This window comes from Miniopterus natalensis, chromosome 2 (assembly GCF_054644295.1).
Source record: "Miniopterus natalensis isolate mMinNat1 chromosome 2, mMinNat1.hap1, whole genome shotgun sequence".
In the NCBI taxonomy this organism is placed as follows: domain Eukaryota; kingdom Metazoa; phylum Chordata; class Mammalia; order Chiroptera; family Miniopteridae; genus Miniopterus; species Miniopterus natalensis.
The window spans coordinates 178971390-178993234 of NC_142082.1; the positions used below are offsets into that span (position 1 = coordinate 178971390).

At 39.4% G+C, this 21845-nt stretch overlaps 1 protein-coding gene across 22 annotated transcripts in view; it reads right to left on the bottom strand.

The window, feature by feature from the left end:
• The window catches only part of RBFOX2 (RNA binding fox-1 homolog 2), a 249361-nt gene that overhangs the window by 185640 nt on the left and 41876 nt on the right, over positions 1–21845 (bottom strand). Inside the window, exon 1 of one of the 22 annotated variants that reach the window (XM_087814904.1) lies at positions 2673–2714. The exons of the other annotated variants lie outside the window; for them this stretch is intronic. Within the exon in view, the coding sequence (XP_087671030.1) occupies positions 2673–2714 (42 nt within the window). Of the gene's footprint in view, positions 1–2672; positions 2715–21845 lie in introns of those variants that run through there. 22 annotated transcript variants of the gene reach the window in all.

The window sequence follows — 21845 nt, forward strand, 5'->3', positions numbered from 1 at the left end:
CCAATCCACTAACCTAAACTCTCTGCCACCTACTTCTGATGTCTCCACAGCAAGTCCCTGAACTTGTTTTTATTGTATTAATTCCCTAGACAGAAAAAAAAAAATGCTAATTACTTAACTCAATGATTTTCCGATATGTTATGCTAATTCTTGCTTGGGACTGTCTAAAAGAATTCAAATAAAACTATCTGAATTTATGGTTCTCTTTTTTTTCTAATACCAGTTTTTTTAAAAAAACAAACTTAATTGTCTTAAACATATGGTCAACTATTAAGAATTTATAACACAGCCGCCTCCATCAGATCTCATCACACCTTAATTCCTGCACCAGCTCAACTATTCAACTCCTATGTTCTTCTTCCAGCCTTCCTGGATAATAGTCTCCAGTAAGTAAAAGGCACTTTGCAGAAAAAGATGGCAAAGAAAACTACACATACAGTTCTCTGCAGTACAATTAGATGCTCAAGACAGCTGGGAGAAGGGCAAGAGGCAAGGGGCCTACACAGACAGGATGGCATTGGGTCTCCACGGGCAGTCATTTCTGAGGGAGAGAACCACTAAGATTATCACTGAAAGGTTGAAGGGAAGGGGAGGGGAAAGGCACTAACATATGCAGGGACCACAATGTGCTATATACTTTATACACATTATTTCACAGTCTAGGTATTAGTTCCATTGTCCGGTGAGGAGAATGAGACTCAGAGAGGTGAAATGACTGAACCAAGGCCAAATAGCTAGTAAACAGTGAAGCCAGAGCCACAATCTTAACTGCTCTTTCCATTCCACAGTGCACAGTGACTTAGTCCAGAGAAGCATTTAGGCCTAGGTTAAGCACCAGAGAGGTAAGTACATGCTCATCTATGCACTGGCTTAGCCAGACTGTTTCTCTTCCACCATGGGAACAATTTGAGATAACTCACTTTAACCCTGTAGTCATTGCCCAGTCTCTCCTACTAGAATAAAAGCAGTGTTTCTCACATTTTAACATGCATAGAGGTCATTGTAGGGTATCTTGTTTAAAATGCAGATTCTGATTCAGTGGGTTTGGGGTAACAGCTGAGATTCTGCATTTCTAACAAGCTCCCAGGAGCGGATCAAGCTCCCAGTACTTGGGCCATACTAAAAATAGATTATACTCAGTGTTTCCCAAACCTGGCTGATCATCAAAATCATCCAGGAATCACTTAAAAACAATAAATTCTTGAGTCTCTCCTTCCAGGACATTCAGTGGTGTCTGGGACCTTCTACCTCATAATTCTGTAATTCAAAGAACTGTATAATTATTAATGACAATAATAAAAGCAAGCAGTGACTGAGGACATACCAAATGTCCAAGTGCTTCCCACATCAGCTCGCGTACCCCTCCCCACTACACTATACGGCTGGTGCTTACAGCACTATCATTCTATTTTACACATGAGGAAATCAAGGCGCAAAGGACAGCTACTTGTCCAAGGTCAGTCAGGGAGTAGCAGGACAGGGGTTCAGACTTGAGCCAATCTGACTCCAAGGAGTCTATACTCCCGCACACACTACATAATGCTGCTTCCCACATTACCCAATAGCAATGCCACTGATTTTAACAGACACACTTGAACAAACACATCCAAATGGGTCACCTCAGAAGATGTCGCCCTGGGAAGGTTATGTTCTTATTCCTCAGATGCCGCCATCATTCAGAACATTGCCACTGCTAAACTAAATAATCTAAGAGTTCTTGATCTAAAAGTGAAAATGCCTTCAGAACCAAAACCTATGACTTTAAATATCTTTAACTGGGATAAAAGCTCATCATTTGAGCATAGATTTGATTTTTGACAACCCAAAATTAGGAAAAGCCTGTTCAAAAAAACCTGCTGTCTGATCAAGTTAGGTATTTTTTAATTAAAAAATTCAGTGCTGGGTATTGAAAATGTTTTCCTCATCACTCATCTCTGAAGCTGATTCCAATGAGAAGTCTTTATGTTTTTGCGCAATGGCTGCATCACTAGAGCCAAAGTGACTATTTTGAAGGGCAGTGCTCATTTGGGTGCACAGAACTGTAATATTTGTTTAAAAAGAAATTTAGCCTCTTGGTCATTCTAAAAGAACTACATCTGCCCTTCACGATCAGTACAAACACACACGCATCTATCTGTTCAGAACGACTGTCTTGAAGCATGCAGCTTTCCTTTCTGCCGCAAAAGGAAATGCTTTGATTTTCTTTCAGAATTGTCTAATAAAAAGTGTATTTCACTTACACACATCCATCCATAGAAAAATAAATACGATAATAAGGCATTAATGAAGCATTTAACTGCATGCAGCACAGTAAAAGGCATCACACAAAGGCAACTATATATCCGAAATGTGTGCACAAATACCCTCACATTCAAGGGATAAAGGCACACACAAATACTACAGGGAGTATAACTATAAAAAGATATTATATTCTACATCAAGATTAGTTCCTTTGTTAAATGAATACGTCCTTTTTCAACAAAGAAAGCATTCTGCAAATTCAGAATGATTAACAGATTTTTTAAAAAGCAGGCATTAATGCAGATCAGCACAATTCCACACAACCAACCTCTCTGCTTGAACTGGACTCTCCACACCTTACTGAAGCCACAAATTCCCCTGCACAAACTCCCACTCCACCACCCCCCACACACACCCAACTCCCCACCAACCTCACAGGGGTTCCTGGGCTGGTCCATGGAATCTGATGACATCACTCTCCCTTCCTTCCTGGAATTCTAAACCCTGCTGCTCTCCCCTTGCACACAGCTACCATCTCCATGGCAACCTCACCTCCTCCTGCTTCCCTATTGGCTTCATAGAGCAGGATACACAAAAAGGTTTTCCGTTTCCCCACCACCTCCCGCCCCCAAAAAAACGATGCTTTCAACAGGAACCTGAGCTAAATTTAGCTACCTGGGATTCAGAGCCCTATGACTAAGAAAACAACAGAGAAACGACCTCCTCCTTGCGTTCCACCCTCCTCTCAATCCCACCCCAAAGCGGCGGCTTCATCTCCTTCTCTCAGGCCCCCAACCTAAAAGCAAGTGGCAATATCTGCTGAGTGTTAGAAGAGCTGGACTGCTCCCCACAGAGGGCTGGCACACACGAAATTCTCACCTTCCTCCCAACAAGAGAGAGGGGAAAAGAGGGCAAAAATAAAAGTAAGCAGCAGTCAAAAACACTGTGTGTGCTGAGCATCAGTCTTCTGCTGCTTCCCTCCATCCCAAGCCAAGGATTGGGACTCCATGCCTAAAGGCACAATCGTCTCTAACCTCTTAAAAGACCAGATTCTCTTGCTGCTTGCTTGGTATTATTTCTTCCACCAGAGGGAAAGAGGAGGAGGAAAGGGGGAGGAAGTGAGGGAGAAAGAAAGCATACTTCAGTGACCAAATACGCGAAGCCTCGAACCACAAATCCAGGGTCCAACTTTCCATCCCAGGGGATGACCTGCTATGTAATTGGAGCAGCTTCTCACATCCCTCACCTGAAAAGCAGCTCCCATTCATAGGTGGCATAAGAATTTCTGACAAACTAATGTAGTTTAAGTCCCTGTGCCAAAGGGACTGAATAGAGGAAACTGACATCATTAAAGTTCCTATGTATATTAACAGAAATTAATAATTCTCAAAGGAAGAACATGAATTTCTAGAAAAGTATCCTTTTATAAGCATAGATATACCATAAAACATGCACAACTTCTTGAACCATAGACAATTTCTTAAAAGGTATCTACTTCTAGTAAACCCAGCTATAGTCACCTCACATACCAGCCAAATTTTGACTAGTAGTCAATTTTGGATCTGGCCCTATTTTCTCTTTGCTTAGCCCTAACTCTAACTTGACATTGCTACTCACTCTCCCTAAATGATGACTGAATATGAACCAGGGCTTCATTTTCCAGCTCAGCTGCCCACTTCCCATTCTAGGGAAGGAATTTTTTCTCAGAACCATATGTGACAGCTGAACACTGAATCAACCCAGTGGCTATGTCCTATATGATTCTAAAGGACAAAGCATCAATTGTAACCAAGTAGGAAAGGCTCCAAGGAGGTCAGAGCCTTGTATGAAAGGGAGTGGATTAAAATAAGACACACCCGGGAAAACTGTATTTTTGGTTTGCAGGGCAAAGACTCAACTCCAGGACACCAACTCCCCAGTGAAAAATATAGACATGAAAGGAAAATGACTTAGTACAATAAAAAAAATAGTCATTTACCCCAAACAGAACTTAAACAATCTGAAACATTTAGCAAAGGCAAAATGTCCCACTAGTTAACACACAGGCATCCAGAATAAGCTTCACAAGTGCTGTGGAAAACAGCAAAGGATGCAGCATTTGCTAATAAATGGATGAAACATTCTAGGAGTAAAGAGGGGAGGAAGGGACTCAGTCTGATTAGCCCATCTCTGAGATATGTTCTTTTTATCTCACCCCTGTGGACTCCTAACAAGCCATTTCTTGTGTGAAACCTTTCCTGGGTACACCACTGGTCAGATAGCTCCACAGGCTAATCAAGATGAGCACTCTTCTGAAAGACCTTCCTAATACTTAAAAACTAACAGAAGACCAGTCCCCTTATTCTACAATGGGAAAGCTGAAGCAGTTTTATTACTGAGTTTGATTTCTGTTAGCTATCATTATGAAATCTATCAACAGTAGTCTGGACTAAGTGAACTGCTGCAAATAAAGTTATATTTATCCATTCCTTTCATTCAAATGTGCATTAGATTCATTTATCATGGGCCAGGGGTTTTATATGGGTTGTCGTATGGGTTTTATATGGGTTTCTCAAAAATAAAACCAAAAACCTCAAGTTGTATATATTCTTACCTCACTTTACAAAAGAAGAAACGAGTTCCAGAGATGTCAATGTGACCAAGGTTACATAACTCATTTAATATTTTAAAAGCTACGATTCTAACCCAGATCTGCTTGGATGCCAAATTCTGTGCTTTTTCTTACTGGCCTCCTGTTTACAGACTGTTGGAGCTAGAAAGAATGATTTAGAATTCATTTTGTATCTATGGTTTCTATGTCATCAATAAAATACAGGTTGCCTGACATCAAGGTCAAAGTCATACTTTTTACATATTACTAACAAGTATTAAACCCTAAGCAGCACTCAATATGTATTAATTATTCTAATCCTATTAGTCTAAACTTCTGAACAAACGGCAATGATTCTACTCAGATCTTTTTAAATTACAACTGACTTGAGAAAGAAATTACATGCTGAAGTGAAATGACAAAACTTCAGATAACATATTCTGGAATTTATAATATTTGAGATGAACAAAATAAATGCTGTCATAATGCCTACAATGGCCCGGTCATAATGTCCTAATGCCTACAGAGTCTCATCTGCTGGTTTTAATCTATAAACCCTAATGCAGTCAGGATCTATACATTAGATTTATGATTTCTAAATTCTGCATACAGAACCAGAGCATTTCAAAGTATTTCTCCAGGGATTCCACTAAAATTAAATCAGCTGATTAGAGGGCAATGCTAAAGAGGCCAAGGTCACGTGTCGGATACCTATATGAACCAGTTAGCATCACTCTCTTCTACTACCACGACATACACCCTGCTGTAAAATTACACCCCCGTTTTACTAAAAATTAATGCAAAGCATCACTTTTTTTCAAAAAAAGATTTTAAACATATATCTACTGATGTCAAATATTATAACTGGCTTTTATTCTTTAAATAATAACTATTGTCTTTCAGAAAATATGCCCATCATTCATCCTTTCCTTCAGTATTGACTGAAAACCTACCACATGCCATCTGATAGCCTCAAAAGGTAGCCCTGGAGGACAATCACACTTGTATGTAATAAGTGATATAGCAGGGGTGTGTATTGGTGCAGTGAAGTATACAACAGGGTTAACTCTAGAAGTGTCATGCAGAACGAGCTCCAGGAGTTCACTAAAGTAAATGAGGCAAGTCAGGGACTTCAGAGAGAGAATGAAAATTTACAGAGGTGTGCTCATCAGGCAACATGGCAAACTTAAGACAGCTTCCAAGTATTTCACTAAGGCCAGGTTGAGAATTGAGAGGTATGACCAGCTGAGAGAAGGCAAGACATCTTTTAGACTTTTTACCTCAACCAGGTTAAGTTTTCCTAAAATGCCTTACTTACTGTGAGTTACATTTCCATAGAGTAAGGGGAAAAAATATTAATACCATGTGGAGATTTCTTCTCTTTATAGTTTCCATGATAAGAATAAATGTCAATAAAAAGCTTCTGCACAGCAAAAGAGATCATCAACAATATGGAAAGGCAACCTACGGAATGGAAGAAAATACTTGCAAATCACATATCAGATAAGAGATAGCTATCCAAAATATGTAACAACTCAACAGAAAAACAACAACCTGACTATAAAATAGGCAGAGGATCTGAATAGGCATTTTTCCAAAGAAGACATACAGATAGTCAACAGGTGCATGAAAAAATGTTCAAAAATCACCAATCATGAAGGAAATGCAAATCAAAACCACAATGAGTTATCACCTCACACCTGTTAGAAAGGCTATTCTCAAAAAGACAAGAAAAAACAAGTGTTAGCCAGGATATAGAGAAAAAGGAACCCTAGTGCACTACTGGTGGGAATGTAAACTGGTAAAACCACTACGAAAAAGAGTATGGCGGTTCCTTTAAAAACTAAATACAGAACTACCATATAATCCAGCAATTCTACTTCCTGGTCTTTATCCAAAGGAAACAAAAGCACTAAATAGAAAAGGAACATGCAGACCCCCATGTTCACTGCAGCATTTTGACAACAGCCAAGATGTAGAAACAACCTAAGTGTCCATCAACAGATGACTAGAAAAAAGAAATATGGTGTGTGTGTGTATGTATATGTGTATGTGTGTGTATATATATACACAATAGAATATTATTCAGTCATAAAAAGGAAGAAAATCCTGCCATTTACGACAATATGGATGGACCTTGCAGGCATTATGCTAAATGAGTAAGTCAGACAGAGAAAGACAATACCATTAAGATCTCACTTATATGTAGAATCTAAAAAAATAAATAATAAACTTACACAGAGAACAGACTGTGGTTGCCAGAGGGAGAGAGTGGAAGAAATGGGTGAGAGGGTAAAGAAATACAAACTTCCAGTTATAAAATAAATAAGAGATGGAGATGTAATACACAGCATGGTGACTACAGTTAATACTGTATTGTAAATTTGAAAGTTACTAAGAAAGTAGATCTTAAAAGCTCTCATCACAAGAAAAAATCCATAACTATGTGAAGTGATGGATGTTACCCAGACATATTAAGGTGACCATTTCACAATACACATATATAGAATCATCATCCCTGAAACTAATACACTGTTACATATCAATTATATCTCAATTTTAAAAGAAGAATAAAGGTCAAAATGAGGTGTATTCTTCTGAGAATAAAGTTTCAGTGGCTGAGAATCCTTTAGTTAAGACGATATTCAGTCTGTAGAGCAAAATCCAAGTGTGCTGCCCTGTGAGACAGAATGGAAGTCTCCTTACTCTATTCAGAGAATAGAGTAAGGATCAGTGGAGTTTACTCACCAGCCTCCTTTCCCACAGCTGTTTGAAACTCAGTGTGCTGAATACTTGAAAAGCAAATTTATATTAATAAAAGCACCTTCATGCCCACACAACAACCCTAATATATAAACACAAAGTGCACACATACCCACATCCCATCAGCTTTGACAGGCCACACAACAACCCTAATATATAAACACAAAGTGCACGCATACCCACATCCCACCAGCTTTGACAGGCAACGGATTAGCTCATGTATAAACTGCAGCAATCACAGGACAAAAGTAGAATCAAATTCTTAAGTAAACTTTTCAATGAAGTGACTATATATACAGAAATGGGCAAAAATCATAAGTGTACAATTCAATGAATTTCCACAAAGTGACTCACCCACGTAACCAGTAACTAGGTTAAAAAAGAAATGGAACTCCAGAAGCCCATCTCATGCCTCTGCAAAGTCACTCCTACCAAGCCACAGCAATGGCTTGACCACCACAGACTTGCTCTGCCTGCTGGGAACTTATACATGGAGCACACATTATGTACTTTTTGTACTGGCTTTACTCACTCCAGATTGTATTTGTGAAACTGATACATTTGTTTAGTATAGCAATAATTCATTCATTGACATTACCATAAAATAAAATATTCTATTTTATAAAAATATCAGTTAATTTAAAAACATTTCAGTAACGTTGAAAGGCATTCTGTTATTTCCAGCTTGGGGCAATTACTAAAAAAGCTGCTACATACATTCTTGTACTTGTCTTTTGGTGCACATATGTGCACATTCTGTTGGGTATACCCAGGAGTGGAATTGCTGGTTATAGTGTACCCTGATGTTCAGCTTTGGGAGTTACTATCAACTGCCAGTTTCCCAAAAGTTGTACAAATTTACATTCCCACTAGCAGTGCATTGAGGGTTTCTGATGCTGAACAATCTCACCAACATTTGCTAATGTCTGCCTTTTTCATTTTAGTCATTCTAGAGTTAGTGTAGCAGTATCTCACTGCGGTTATTTGCTTTACCCTGATGATTAATAATGTTGATCACTTTGTGGGCATTTGGATCTCATCTTTTGTGAAATACCTATTAAATCTTTTGTCTATTTTTTTTTTAAATATATCTTTATTGATTTCAGAGAGAGGAAAGGAGGGGGAGAGAGAGAGAGAGAAATATCAATGATGAGTCATTGATCGGCTGCAGCCCGCAACCCGGGCATGTGCCCTGACCAGGAATCGAACCCCGATCGCCTGGATCCTAAGTCGACGCTCAACTGCTGAGCCACGCCCGGCCGGGCTCTTTTGTCTATTTTTTCACTGGGTTGTTCAAAGGTTGATTTATAGGACTTCTTTTATATAATGATTTGTAGGAGTTATGTACATATTCTGGATACCAGCCAAATACCTATATCGCCAATATCATCTATTCTGTTTCTTGCCTTTTTTACTTTCTTAATGGTGTCTTTTAATGAACAGATATTACTAACTTTAATGTAGCTGGTCTATCATTTTTTCCTTTAGAGTCAGTATTTATGTCCTAGTTCAAGTAAAGGCTTATCATGAAGATATTCTCACATGTTTTCTTCTGGAAACTCCAATAAAGTATCATTGAAAATGCACTATTTTTACAATTCCCAGGCACGGCATGTATACGTATACAGAATGTACATATGGAAGTTTTCTTCTACCGAGTAGATAAGCCAACTCAAACAATCTGTGATTTGAGCAAGATCACACTAAATGAAATTCATTAAGTGTCTCTTAAAGGCCAGACTGTGTTAGGTGCTACAAAAGATGAAGGGGATATGTAAGAGGTGATCCCTGACTTAAGCAAATATTAACCTTACCTGAAAGTATGACAAATATTAGTTGTGTCTAGTGTTTAGGCAAAACTCACTGAAGATTTTTATATCAGAGCTCAAAAATCATAAATAATCCTCCACATCCTCAGCTCTCCAAGCAAATTTTTACTTCAATAAGGAACAGTAGGACAAAGGCATTACTTTTATTACTGCTACTGCTTCTTTAATACGCACATCTTAAAACCATTTATCAACTTTCATAAAAGTATATCATAGATTTATAATAAGATAACAACTACAAATTCAGTATTATAGCCCAACAACCTAAAAGAAATAGCTGAATCTAAAAATTATGCAATTTTTCCCAGAAAAGAAAAAATATTTCTGTACACACACACACACTCTCACACACCCACACAACCCTACATTTTTTCCATGTTTTCCAATTATCTTGCCCATATTATCTGTTCTTCCTGGTCCTGGGGAGAAAGGTTACCTAAAAAAAAGCTTAAGAAAGTCTTAGTGAGTTAAGGATCAAATATATATATAACCCTTTTATAAAAGATTGATTTAGGGAAGGTCAATTCTAGGATGAGAAGTTGAAAGGGGTTAAATGAAAGAATATGCATTAAACCAATTTACATGAGCAGAGAATTTTAAACCAGTCACTGAGTTTTCTTCATTCTCCTATTTTGTAACAAGCCTCAAAATAGAACTGTGCCACTCTTCCAAACATGTAGAACAGGAGGAGAAAGAACCAGTCTGCTATTTTTAGAGGTGAAGGTGGACCAGATGCTTCATAGCCTGGCCTTCTAGGCCTTAAGCACGTTTTCTGAAATGAAGCAAGAATCCGTTAGCAGAGCTTAAGGGATGACCTCAAACTAGGGTAGTTTACTACCTTGTTATAAGGAAAAAAGAAAAGAAGCCTATGAAAGTAAAACTCTTTAATCAGGAAAATTTTCAAAGTCAGTACCCTGATCCAAAATAATAGGCAAAGGCAAGACCAGTTAAGAATTAAGCTCTTCAACAGGAACCATAATTTCCCATGGTATTCATTCATTCAACAAACTTTCATGATCATGTATACCTACTATGGTCCCAAGGTCTAGGCACCATGTACACAGTGTGAAAAAAACACAGTACCTGCCCTAATGAAGTTCAGTCAAACTGGAGAGAAGACATTACTCCAGGTAAGTAAGCAAATATTTACTTACAAGTCACGATAAAGAAAGAAAGTGGAAATAAATATACTTTAGGTTAAAAATAAAGGCCTCCTTAGGAAGGTGACATCTAAGCTAATGGGAAAACAATGAAAGGAATCTTCAGAGTGATCATAACCAAAGATGTCTGGTTGATCCGCCCCTACCAATTCCAACTCATTTTTCCCAAGGTCTGCTACTGTCTCCACCCCCAAATGAACCCTATATTCTGAGTGTTGTCTCTGCTCTAGCAAATCAAGATTCCATGGTAGGGCCTGCTTGAACTAGGAATTGCAACTGGGTGTCTCTCATGGTATGGCACTTAACAGTATTTGATAAGTGCACATCCCAAAGACAGCAGAGAGCTGCTAAGGTTAAGCAAGGTCTCAAGAACCCCACATACAACCTCCTTCCACACTGCCTTAGAAGAAGAGTAAAGGTGTTGGTCTGCCTCTAAATCAGAACCTCTGCCTTCCTGCCATTTCAAAAGCAGCTTTTGTGCAACTGTATGTGAATCTACAATTACCCCAATAAAAATTTCAATTAAAAAAGCAGCTTTTGCAGCCCTTGCCATGTGACTCAGTTAGTTGGAGCATCATCCCAGTTCACCAAGGTTGCGGGTTCTATCCCCAGTCAGGGCACATACAAGAATCAACCAATGAATGCACAAATAAAGTGGAACAAGAAATGGATGTTTCTCTCTCTCTCTCTCCCCCCCTCAAATCGATAAATAAAATAATAAGAAGCAGCTTTAAATGACCTGTAAGTAAACTTTTAGGCACTACATTTCCCTTAGAAAAGAATTTCTCCTGAGAGGAATTTAGGACTTATAACCCACGATGTAGAAGAACATATATCACCTTTGGATCCAGAACATAACAGGTTGAACCTATCTCTCTGACACTTACTAGCTGTGTGGCACTGGGCAAGTACAGTTTCCTCATGTGCAAATGAAAGTAAGGCCACCTCATATTAAGTGAGATAATATGAGTCTGAAACTTGGCAAATAATAGCCACTGAAAAAAATCAAACAAGCAAACAATCATACACATACACACACTTTAGCTGCCTTCTCTTCACACCTAAAGGGGAATCTTAAAAAATAAAGGTGGGGGAGAGATAAGAGAGGGTAAAGTGGGGATAAATGGTGATGGAGAGGCTTGACTTAGGGTGGTGGACACACAATACAGATGCTGTGTTATAAAACTGTACCCCTGAAACCTATGTAATTTTATTAACCAATGTCACCCAAATAAATTCAATAATTAATTAATTAATTAATGTAAGAAAGAAGATCCTACTGGTAAATTGAGAACATTATCATAAGCAGCTGATGATTAAAAATATCAGGTAATTCTGCATTAGCTTCAATGCTACATTGCTATAATCACTCATAAAAAGGGGGACCATCTGACCTGTCTTAAGAAATCTCAATCTCAAATACTCTGACCCATTATTCCTACTAACATTAAAATATCCCAGAAATTCAAATATTTCCATTTCCAATATATATTTCCCGGACAATCTCATTACCTAAGAACAGCACAAAAGTTTCTCATCAAATAACAAATTCCACATTTGACTCAAGAAACGTGATCATTAGGATAAAAGGGACACCAAAAGGAGACAGGTCAGGGAAGCAAACAAATGCTATTGAGAACTTTGACTACGTAGTATATTTTTACAGTCTATCCTAAAAAGATCACATTTATGCAACAACATGAATACTCAAATGGATGAGAATGAAACTGCACAGACCCAGGGGAGCCCGGGAATGCAGAGTTTCTGCGGTCATCAGCTAGCTCGAGAGGACTGAGATTTGAATACCAAGCATACCCTCAGCTTCACAGGCATCTGGACCAAACAGAAAATCAAGTTTATACACAAAGTATACCCCTGGTAGAGTCTGGAAGGCCCATAAGAACGACTCAGTCCCTGCAGCCTAGCCTTACCACAAAATCCTCTTGTAACCTTAGCGGAGCGCCTGGGATGTTGTGCAGTAGAGAAGTGGGCCAAGTTCAAGCCTACATCAGAGAACAGAAGGTATGCTCCCTTGGCAACAGTGCTACATGGAATCTGACTGCAAAATACCCTTCTGCCTCTACTGGGTTTAAAGTCACTGTCAAATTTGCGCTTTGACACAAAGCCAGAAAGGACCAGTGAGACTCAGTGTATAATGTAAACAAACCATTCCCATGCAACATTCTGAAGCCTTTGGAAAGGGTGCCAGGATTGAAAAATAAAAAAATTAAAAATGGCTTGGTTTTCCAAGTTGGCTTCACATTCTCATGTTCCCAATACCGACTTCCAGCAAACATCTGCCAGGTTCAGGAAAAAAAGCCTTTCAGCATCTGCCTTTAATTTAGCCATTCCTCCCCCTCCTCTTGGCTCCCACCCCAACAAGGAATAGGGAAATATATATAATATATATATTTTTCACATTCATATTTATTCTTTAATGTTCCCTGAAAACAACAGAAGAGATGAGAGAGGAAAGGAGACTAAAATGGGGAGGTAAACTGGGCAGTCACAGAGCGAGGCCCGAAGAGAAGAGCCGGAGATGGCTGCCTGGAGCTGCAGCAGTGAGGGCTGTTTCTGATTAGGTGAGTACAATCGCAGAGCTGTGCAGGAAGTGCTCGGGGCCCTCGGTCAGCCCCATCCCAAACACACTGAAAACCTTTGTAGTGTAGCAGGCCCATCTGGAATCAGTTAGCACCAGGCTCCAAGCGGGCCTTTCCTTTTAGGGGGGACATAAAAAACTCTCTAAAAGCACTAGGCTGAGCTTTCCAGGCTGAGCTTTTCTGGCTTGCAACCTTCTCATCCCTTCCCCCTAAATCACCCTTCAGAGCACATTTCTCCATCTCCTATTCTAGGGTCACCATACACAAGAGTCACATTAAGAACATGAAGCATTCAGAAAGCTAGCACCCAGGCCCAGAAACCCCTAGAAAATTACAGCATTCGTGCAACTAAAATCCCTTTCACATAGTTTGGGGATGCTTTAAATGTTATTTTTAGAAATCTGAAGTGGCCTACTTTGTTCTTTAAGCATCTAAATGAAGCATATTCTTCATGAAATTTTGTTCACTTTCTTATGTCTTCTAAATCATACAAAAAGTAGATAAAGAGACACTCTGGAATAGTTCTCCTAGCATTCAACAGGAAAAAATATTTTCCACTCACATTCCTCAGTTAAATTGCCAATAATCGTTTCTGCAGAAAATAAATTTTTACTGATGCTTTCTATAAAGAAAACAGAACTTCTCTGGTAGCACGGTAAATGCTTAGAACTAAGACTCCAGAAACCTAGAGAATATGGTCCTTAATTAGCCATGTGGCTAGGAATAAACTATTTCATCTTTCTGAATCTGTTTTTCAGGCATAGAATGTGGGGGTCAAACAGATTCTCTACGATTATTTCCAGCACCACCACCCCCTCAATTTCCACACACCTAACAGGAGTACATACACAACCAGCCTCCAACTTCACCTAAGAATCACCATTTTAAGGCAATTTTCTTATTGCCCCCAAGACCATACAGAAAGGAGTTAGGTATAGGGCGGGGAAGAACGGGCAGAGCCTGGCAGCTGGTATGTGGCTTCTCTACGCCGCCACGTTTTCTGTCTTCATATTGCTTAGGAATATCATAGCCAAGGCGAGGGTAAAATGTTTAAGTACCAGGCCCAGCCACATAATCAGAGAAGCACAGCACAAAGACCTAGAGAATTAAATTCACAAATAAACTACTGAAATATAACTCTGTCATTTGTGCTCAGTTTAACAAGAATAGACCAATGAATGCATATAAGTGGAACAACAAAAATCAATGTTTCTCTCTAAAAATCAATAATTTTTTTAAAACGTCTTTATAAAAAAGAAAAAGACCAGTTAAGCAAGTAAGAGATTTGCTGATTCAAACTGGATTAGAACTGTCTTTAGTGTGCAGCCTTGCCCTCAGCCACAACCAGAATGCCAGGCATTACTGTAAACCACTAGTAGGGTTTGGGGCTAGAAGTACATACCTCGAAACACCTGCCTTTATCACAGGTCTGTGATCAATGTTTCCCCTAAGTAAAATGGTCAAACAAGGGTCTAGTTCTTAAAGGGCCTGTTTTCCATTTCATACCTGGAAGTAGAAAAAATAATAATCCTATAAAACTGACACCTCTTTTCTCAATCTCCTACCCTAGGTAACCTGAAGGCTGAGTGGGCTCCTCTTCCTGGGCCACTGCATTGGGTACCCCATTCTGGGTACGCTCCCTAAAAACATCTTCCCTTCAGTAAGTTAAACTCCTCTCCCTAAACTGGCAAGACTTCAAACCATGAGAGAGAAGTAAGAATCTATGACATGGGGTTCCAGGAACAGCAGGGTCACATTCCCTTTGGAATGTGGAGAGCTGAACTGTAGGAGGCGTACTGAAGGACTGGGCACTCTCCCTAAACATGAACACATTTCAGATTAGGTACATTGAACTTGGCAGCTCAGCTGACTCTCAAACCAGCTCTGAACAAAACTGGACTGGTCAGGAATCATCGTGGCAAACAACAGTAGAGGGGCCAATCAAAACTTTCGGCCCTGCCAAAGAACTGCAGCCTTTTCCTTAAAGGGAAAACCCTTCGAGGTAAATATTCCTGTGTGCAGTTGTGAGGAGAGGCATTTTGGGACTTTCTGAATTCCAACTTCAGGTAACTTTGCTTCCATAAATTCCTTTTCTTGTACTTGTTCTCTCAACACCAGCATTGCCGCAGAGTGTAATAAAAGCAGGCTAGGAATCTACAGAAAGGCCACCACAATCCAAACACTACATTTGACCCAAGGAGGAAGGGTGTTCCTCCCTCCTCTCTTAGGAGGGAACTGGGACTCACCCTTGCTGCTACCACTTGAGGGCAGTTTAGAGACTTTTCCTAAAGTGTCTTCCCCTAGACCCTCACCTCTCCCGATCACCTCTTTGGCTTTCTGACTCGGTCTCCCCTGCCATTCAAAACTCAGAGTCTGCTGGAGGGCTGGAGTAAACTGCATATTACTGCCAGTAGCTCCACAGCAGAGAGGCAGCATGGTCAGCGCAGGGCTTCTCACACTAACTGTAGCAACCCTCTCCTTTTTAAATTTCCAATCCATCATAGAATGATACTTCTATAAAATGCAGTAAAATGAATTTCTGGAAAAAATAAATTTTTAAAAGGCATACATAATATAAACTTTATTATTAGATTCAACACTCAAAATTACTCTATCATATTGTTATAAAAGTCTCTAAACACTAACAATCAATTTCTGTACCTATCTTATAGTGAACAGTTAGTGAACCAATACCAAGCAGCCTACTAATGACAGACATTGCAATTATTTATTCTCAGTACAATTAAAGAGAACAACCTTTTGACACTACACAGTCATAGGGACGAATCGCAGCTTAATCACTTACCAGTTATATGACTTTGGCCAAATCATTTATTTTTCTTAATTTTTTATTGCATTTATTGGTGGCTATATCATTTAATTTTCCTGAATCTCAATTTCTGCATTTCTAAAATAGAAACGTACTATCACCAAATACTTTGCAGGGTTATGGAACAATTAGGAAAACAATGGCAAGACGCCTAGCACAGTGCCTAAATGAGACTAAGAATCCAATAAAATAATAACTATTGCTATAAGGTTTTTCCAGATATTTCCTTTCATCATTCTCTTTTAATCAAAGGCAATTCCGATTCCAGTAAATCCTCACCTTAGAAATTAGTATTTTCATGGCTAATGATAATTATCAAAAGCCAGACCTATGATCTCTTACTATCTTTAGTATCCTTTCCTTTTCTAAGTCAGGAAAAGCCAAACATTCTTCTTTGTGCCAAAATGCATTCCCTCTGATTTCTAGTATTTTCTGTTTAACCCAAAATATATTCCAATTTGATTTACAGTTAAACTCTTACCAGTTCTATCACCAATTCTGCTGTCATTCCAGCTTTGCTGTTTTGTTTTACTACATAATGAACAGATACAAGAATATTTATGAATTGCCTAAAGGATATAAAGAATAACAGAAACATGTATCACTCCACTTAGAATTTGCCTTTCCCTCCCCCCCATATGCTGCTAAGACCCTTCTTTACAACTGTTCTAAAAGATCTTAATTTAAGCCCCAGCTCTGCCATTTTGTGACCCACGTAATCCTCAGTAAATCATATCTCCTCTCTTACATACCAAATGAAGCTCCCTGTTTGACTTCATCTAGGTTCAACACTTTCAACACACACCATGTTAAACCCACTCCCTTCCCCACCCTTGCCCCCAGCACCTTATCTTTCTATTTTGGACAGCTCTAGCAGCCATCCTCCTACCCCAGAATTGGCTATACTGAATTCTCTCACCAAAGGATGGCTACCATCACCACTCCTCTTATTTTTCCCTCAGTCCTTCCTTCCTTTTCTCAACAATACCCTTCAGTCAAAGCAAAGAGGCAACTCCACCTGATCCTCCAAGATCACCACCTCCCCTCAAGCTGAGATTCACCCTCTTACAAATATTTCTCTTGGGTAGTCATAGCATAAAGGCTGTATTCACAGCATAAAGGCTATATGGAAAGCCCCAGAAAATCCAATCCAGCATTTTTATATACTAAAGAAGCTATGTTTATAATTTAAAACGGAATGGAAGAAAATACCTGCAAGCACATATCTGATAGTGGACTGGTAAAAGGAATATATACAGAACTCATTAAGAACATGAACAATCCAATTTTTAAAAAGAGGAAAAGATTTAACAGACCCACCATTAAAGAGAAATGGATGGCAAATATGCAAATAAAAAGCTGCTCAACATCATTAGGATTTAGGAAAAGAGCAATTAAAACCACAAAGAGATACTACTACATACCTATTGGAATGACTCAATTTTTAAAAAGAAGGAAAAAAACCCCGACAATACCAGATAGTAAAAGGATATGGAACTGTAACCCTCATACACTCATTGCTGATGGGAATGCAAAAATTCTAAGTCACTTTGGAAGACAGTTTGGCAGTTTCTTATAAAGTTAAATATATGTATAAGATATGACCTAGCAATCCCACCCCTGAGTATTTACCCAAGAGAAACAAAGACTTATGACAACACAAAACACAAATATTTATTGCAGCCTTATTTGTAATTGTCAAAAGCTGGAAACAACCCAAGTATCCATCAACTGGTGAATGGAAAATTAAATTGTGGTACAGGCATAACTAAATAACTACTCAACAATAAAAAGGAACAAATTATTAATGCATAAAATAGCAAAGATGAGGCTCAAAAGAACACAAAGTGAAAGAAGCCAGACTTAAAAAAGCTACAGAGTATATGATTCTATTTATATGACATTTTAGAAAAGGCAAAACCATAGGAACAGAAATCAGATCAGTGATAGCCAGCAGCTAGGGACTGGCAGAAGGGCAGACTAGGAAAAAAGTTCCCAAGGGAACTTTCTATGGTAATAAAAGTATTCTATATCATCATTGCAGCAGTGGTTACATGACTTACATTTGCCAAAATTCATAAAAATGTATACCTTTAAAAGAACAAATTTTACTGCATGTAAATTATACTTCAATAAACAAACAAAAAATATATAACCTTCCTCAAATAATAATGGCCTCATGGAACAGACTGATGAAACTCAGAGGGAAGGCGGGGGGTAGGGGCATAGGGGGAGGTAAAAACCTAAGAACTTACATGCATATACACATAACCCATGACAACAGGCAGCAGTGTGGGGAAGGCCTGGGGGGAGGACAGGTGGAGGGGATCAATGGGGGAAACGGGGGACATTTGTAATACTTTCAACAATAAAGATAAATTTAATAATAATGATGATGATGACAATAACAGCCTCCTTCCCCTTCCATCATAGAGGAGGTCAGCACAATAGCTAAGAATACAGGGTTAGGAGTTGAGGAATTGTAAGGAGGCACAGGCCAGCAGGCCCAGAGGCCAAGCACACAAAGTGGCAGGGGAGCTGAGGACTATGAGGAAGATGGGGAACTGTGGGGAGGTTGGGAGGCCCTATGGAAGAACGGGCCAGAGGGCCCATTGGCTGATTCCAGGCCATGAAGAGTGGGGTACAGAGGTAGAGGAGAGAGACACTGTGGTTGGGAAATTGGTTACATTAAGCAAATACTTAAAATGAAATAATTAAATATACTGACAATAAGAGGAGCCAAGTCTCTCCCTAGTTGAGAATATGTTTACAAAAATGGAAAGAGACTGGCTGGATTTAAGATGGAGTCAATGGCCCAGCCGGATGTAGCTCAGCAGTTGAGCATCGATCTAGGATCCAGGAGATCGTGATTCGATTCCCCATCAGGGCACATGCCGGGTTGTGGGCTCAATCCCCAGTAGGGGGCGTGCAGGAGGCAGCCGATCAATGATGACTCTCCCATCATTGATGTTTCTATCTTCCTCTCTCCCTCTCCCTTCCTCTCTTTGATATCAATAAAGATATATTTAGAAAAAAAAAAGAGCCAATGGCATAAACTCAGGTTTCATAATATAAAATATCTAACCTATACACATGCAAACATCATGCACATATTTGTACACACTTATATACATACAGAAATACAGAAAGTTACAAGTGTACATGTATGGTGTATCTATGCATATGTGTGTGTGTGTGCTGTGTATACATATATACTTACATATATCTTCTGTCTCCTGACATAGCCTAGAGGCAATGATACCCCAATAGCAATGTGCATGTCTAGCACCCAGGTTTTGGTTTCTAGTTACTATCCTCCATTTAAAAGAACCAGGTCTCCTTAGAAATGGCTGATTCCAGGGCTAGGGCAGGAAAAGAACAAGGGAAGCTTAGAAAATCTGTGCTAGAAAGTCAAGAAACGAAGAAACATCCCATGAATGAGAGGGAAGGTCAACAGTACAAAGAAGCCAGAATAAAGCAGGTCCCCCTGGCCACATTGGGGACAGCTTGAGGATCAGAATAATTATAGAAATGAATTCCAAACCACGGAATAAAACAAGAATTCATGAGACCCCACTGACAGAAATAAATAAATGAGAAGGAAAAACTCTTCCTTATAGGAAAATGGCAACTAACAAATATAGACAGACTAACAGAAACAATCACCACGCGGCAACTATTGCAGAAGTGGCAGGTTCAGGAAGATGCCAATGGATGTCAGGCAGAGCTCGTGAGGAACAGACTAGAGGTATCACCTCAGAATATCTTTCCACAAGATAATAATAATTATAAAAGGAAAATGGTGAATTTAATGTGCAGAAATCTGGCAAACACCAAATAAAGCAGGTGATAAAGGTTATCATCACTAATAGTGGGGGAGACAGAAATCACTTGCCTTCACGTCTAATACGTATTGAGAAGAGAGCAGCAACATCTCTGTGATACTCCTGTCAAGACAAGACTATTGTCATGAACAAACAAATGAGAAGGAAAAACTCTTCCTTATAGGAGAATGGCATAGAGTCAATGGCATAAATAGAGTCTAACAAATATAGACAGACTAATAGGAACAGAGAATCACCAGGCGGCAACTATCGCAGAAGTGGCTGGTTCAGGAAGAAGATGCCAATGGATGTCAGGCAGAGCTGGTGAGGGACAGACACAGACCTCAGCAGATCAAAAATGTCAAGGACACGAAGAAAGGCAAAGACTGAGGAACTGTTACAGACTGAAGGAGTCTGAGCAGACATGCAACTAAACGTTAACACATATTCCTAGAGAGGATTCTGGACCAAAAAAAGGAAAAAGAGACATCACAGGGACAACTGGTAAAATGTCAATGGGGTCTGCGGATGGATGGTAATGTTGTACCAATACTGATTTCCTGTTCTTGACTTGGAGAGTTGTATACTGGTTATATAGGAAAGCCCTATTTGGGGGAATACACACTGGAGTGTTTGCTCTCAAAAAAGTTCAGAAAAGAAATAATCATAAATGGTATGTATGTGTATACACACACACACACACACACACAGAGTGGGTATGGAGAAAATGCAATAAAATATTAACAACTGGGGAATGTGAATGAGGAGTATATAAGATTTTTAAGGGGTTTTATGTTTTTAGTTGTTCTGCGAACCTTACTCAACTTGTAAAATTATTTCAAAATAAATTACTGGGGGGGAAATAATAGCCATCTACTGCCAGAAATTATGCAGAGCACAGTATCTTTTATCCTTAAGGCTCAGAAGGTTAGGCCCTGGCCAGTGTGGCTCAGTTGGTTGAGTGTGGTCCAGTGCACCAAGAGGTAGCTGGGTTCAATTCCCGGACAGGGCACATGCTGGAATTGCAGGCTTGATCCCTTGTGGGGAGCATGCAGGAGGCGCCAATTGATGTTCTCTCTCTCCCTCTCCCTTCCTCTCTCTAACATCAATAAAAACATATTAAAGAAGAAGAAGGTTAAAACTCTGACCAAGCTAAAGGTCCTCTAGTTACCAAGTGCAGAACCCATCAAACTGAGGTCTGTCAAACTCTAAAACTTTCAATCTTCTACAACACCTTGCCGCCTCATTCAACAAAGAGACAATCATTTATTTAAGGATATGCCAACATCTGGACTGATCACAAGGATGTAAAGTGAATCAGAACGCCCCTGCCCTCAGGAATTCAGTCTAACAGAGTCACACAGACGTGTAACCTGTAAAAAGTTGTAGGTGCTACAGTTTGCCTTTACTTCACAGGGAATTTGGCCCTTACTCTACAACAAAGTCAGGATAGTCCATTAGAAGGTGGAAGATCGGGCTCTGAGACATACAGGACAAATAGACCAATGGCTACAATGGAACGTGCTTAGGTCATGTAAGTAAGAGGTCCCCATCTCTCACACACACACACCCTCTAAGGTTTGAACTACCCTTAAGAAAACAAGAGGACGGAGGAATATACAAGTATATTTGAGAAGTCTAAAAACTACACTTCTCCTGAGGTTTTCATCACACCCAGAGGTATTCTGTGTTTTGTTTTAAAGGGGCCTTTTCTAAAAAGTAGTGGATATGATGGGATTACAACTATTTGGCCCAATTCTAGACTGCATTACTGCCAGAAGTCATACCCGTTTACTACTCCAAGCAAAAAAGTAACTCCTGTGTATGAAAGAAAGCAAAATGAATCTCTACCACAGCACCGAGAATCAGGTTTACTAGGCTCCCTGCTCCAATGACTCTGAAAGCCAAATTTACCCCCAGAGGAAGTGGACTTTACCATCAATTATGTGCAAATTCAGTGGTTTTCTTCTGGTTATAAAACAAGAGGGATTGTCCTGAGTTTTGCAAT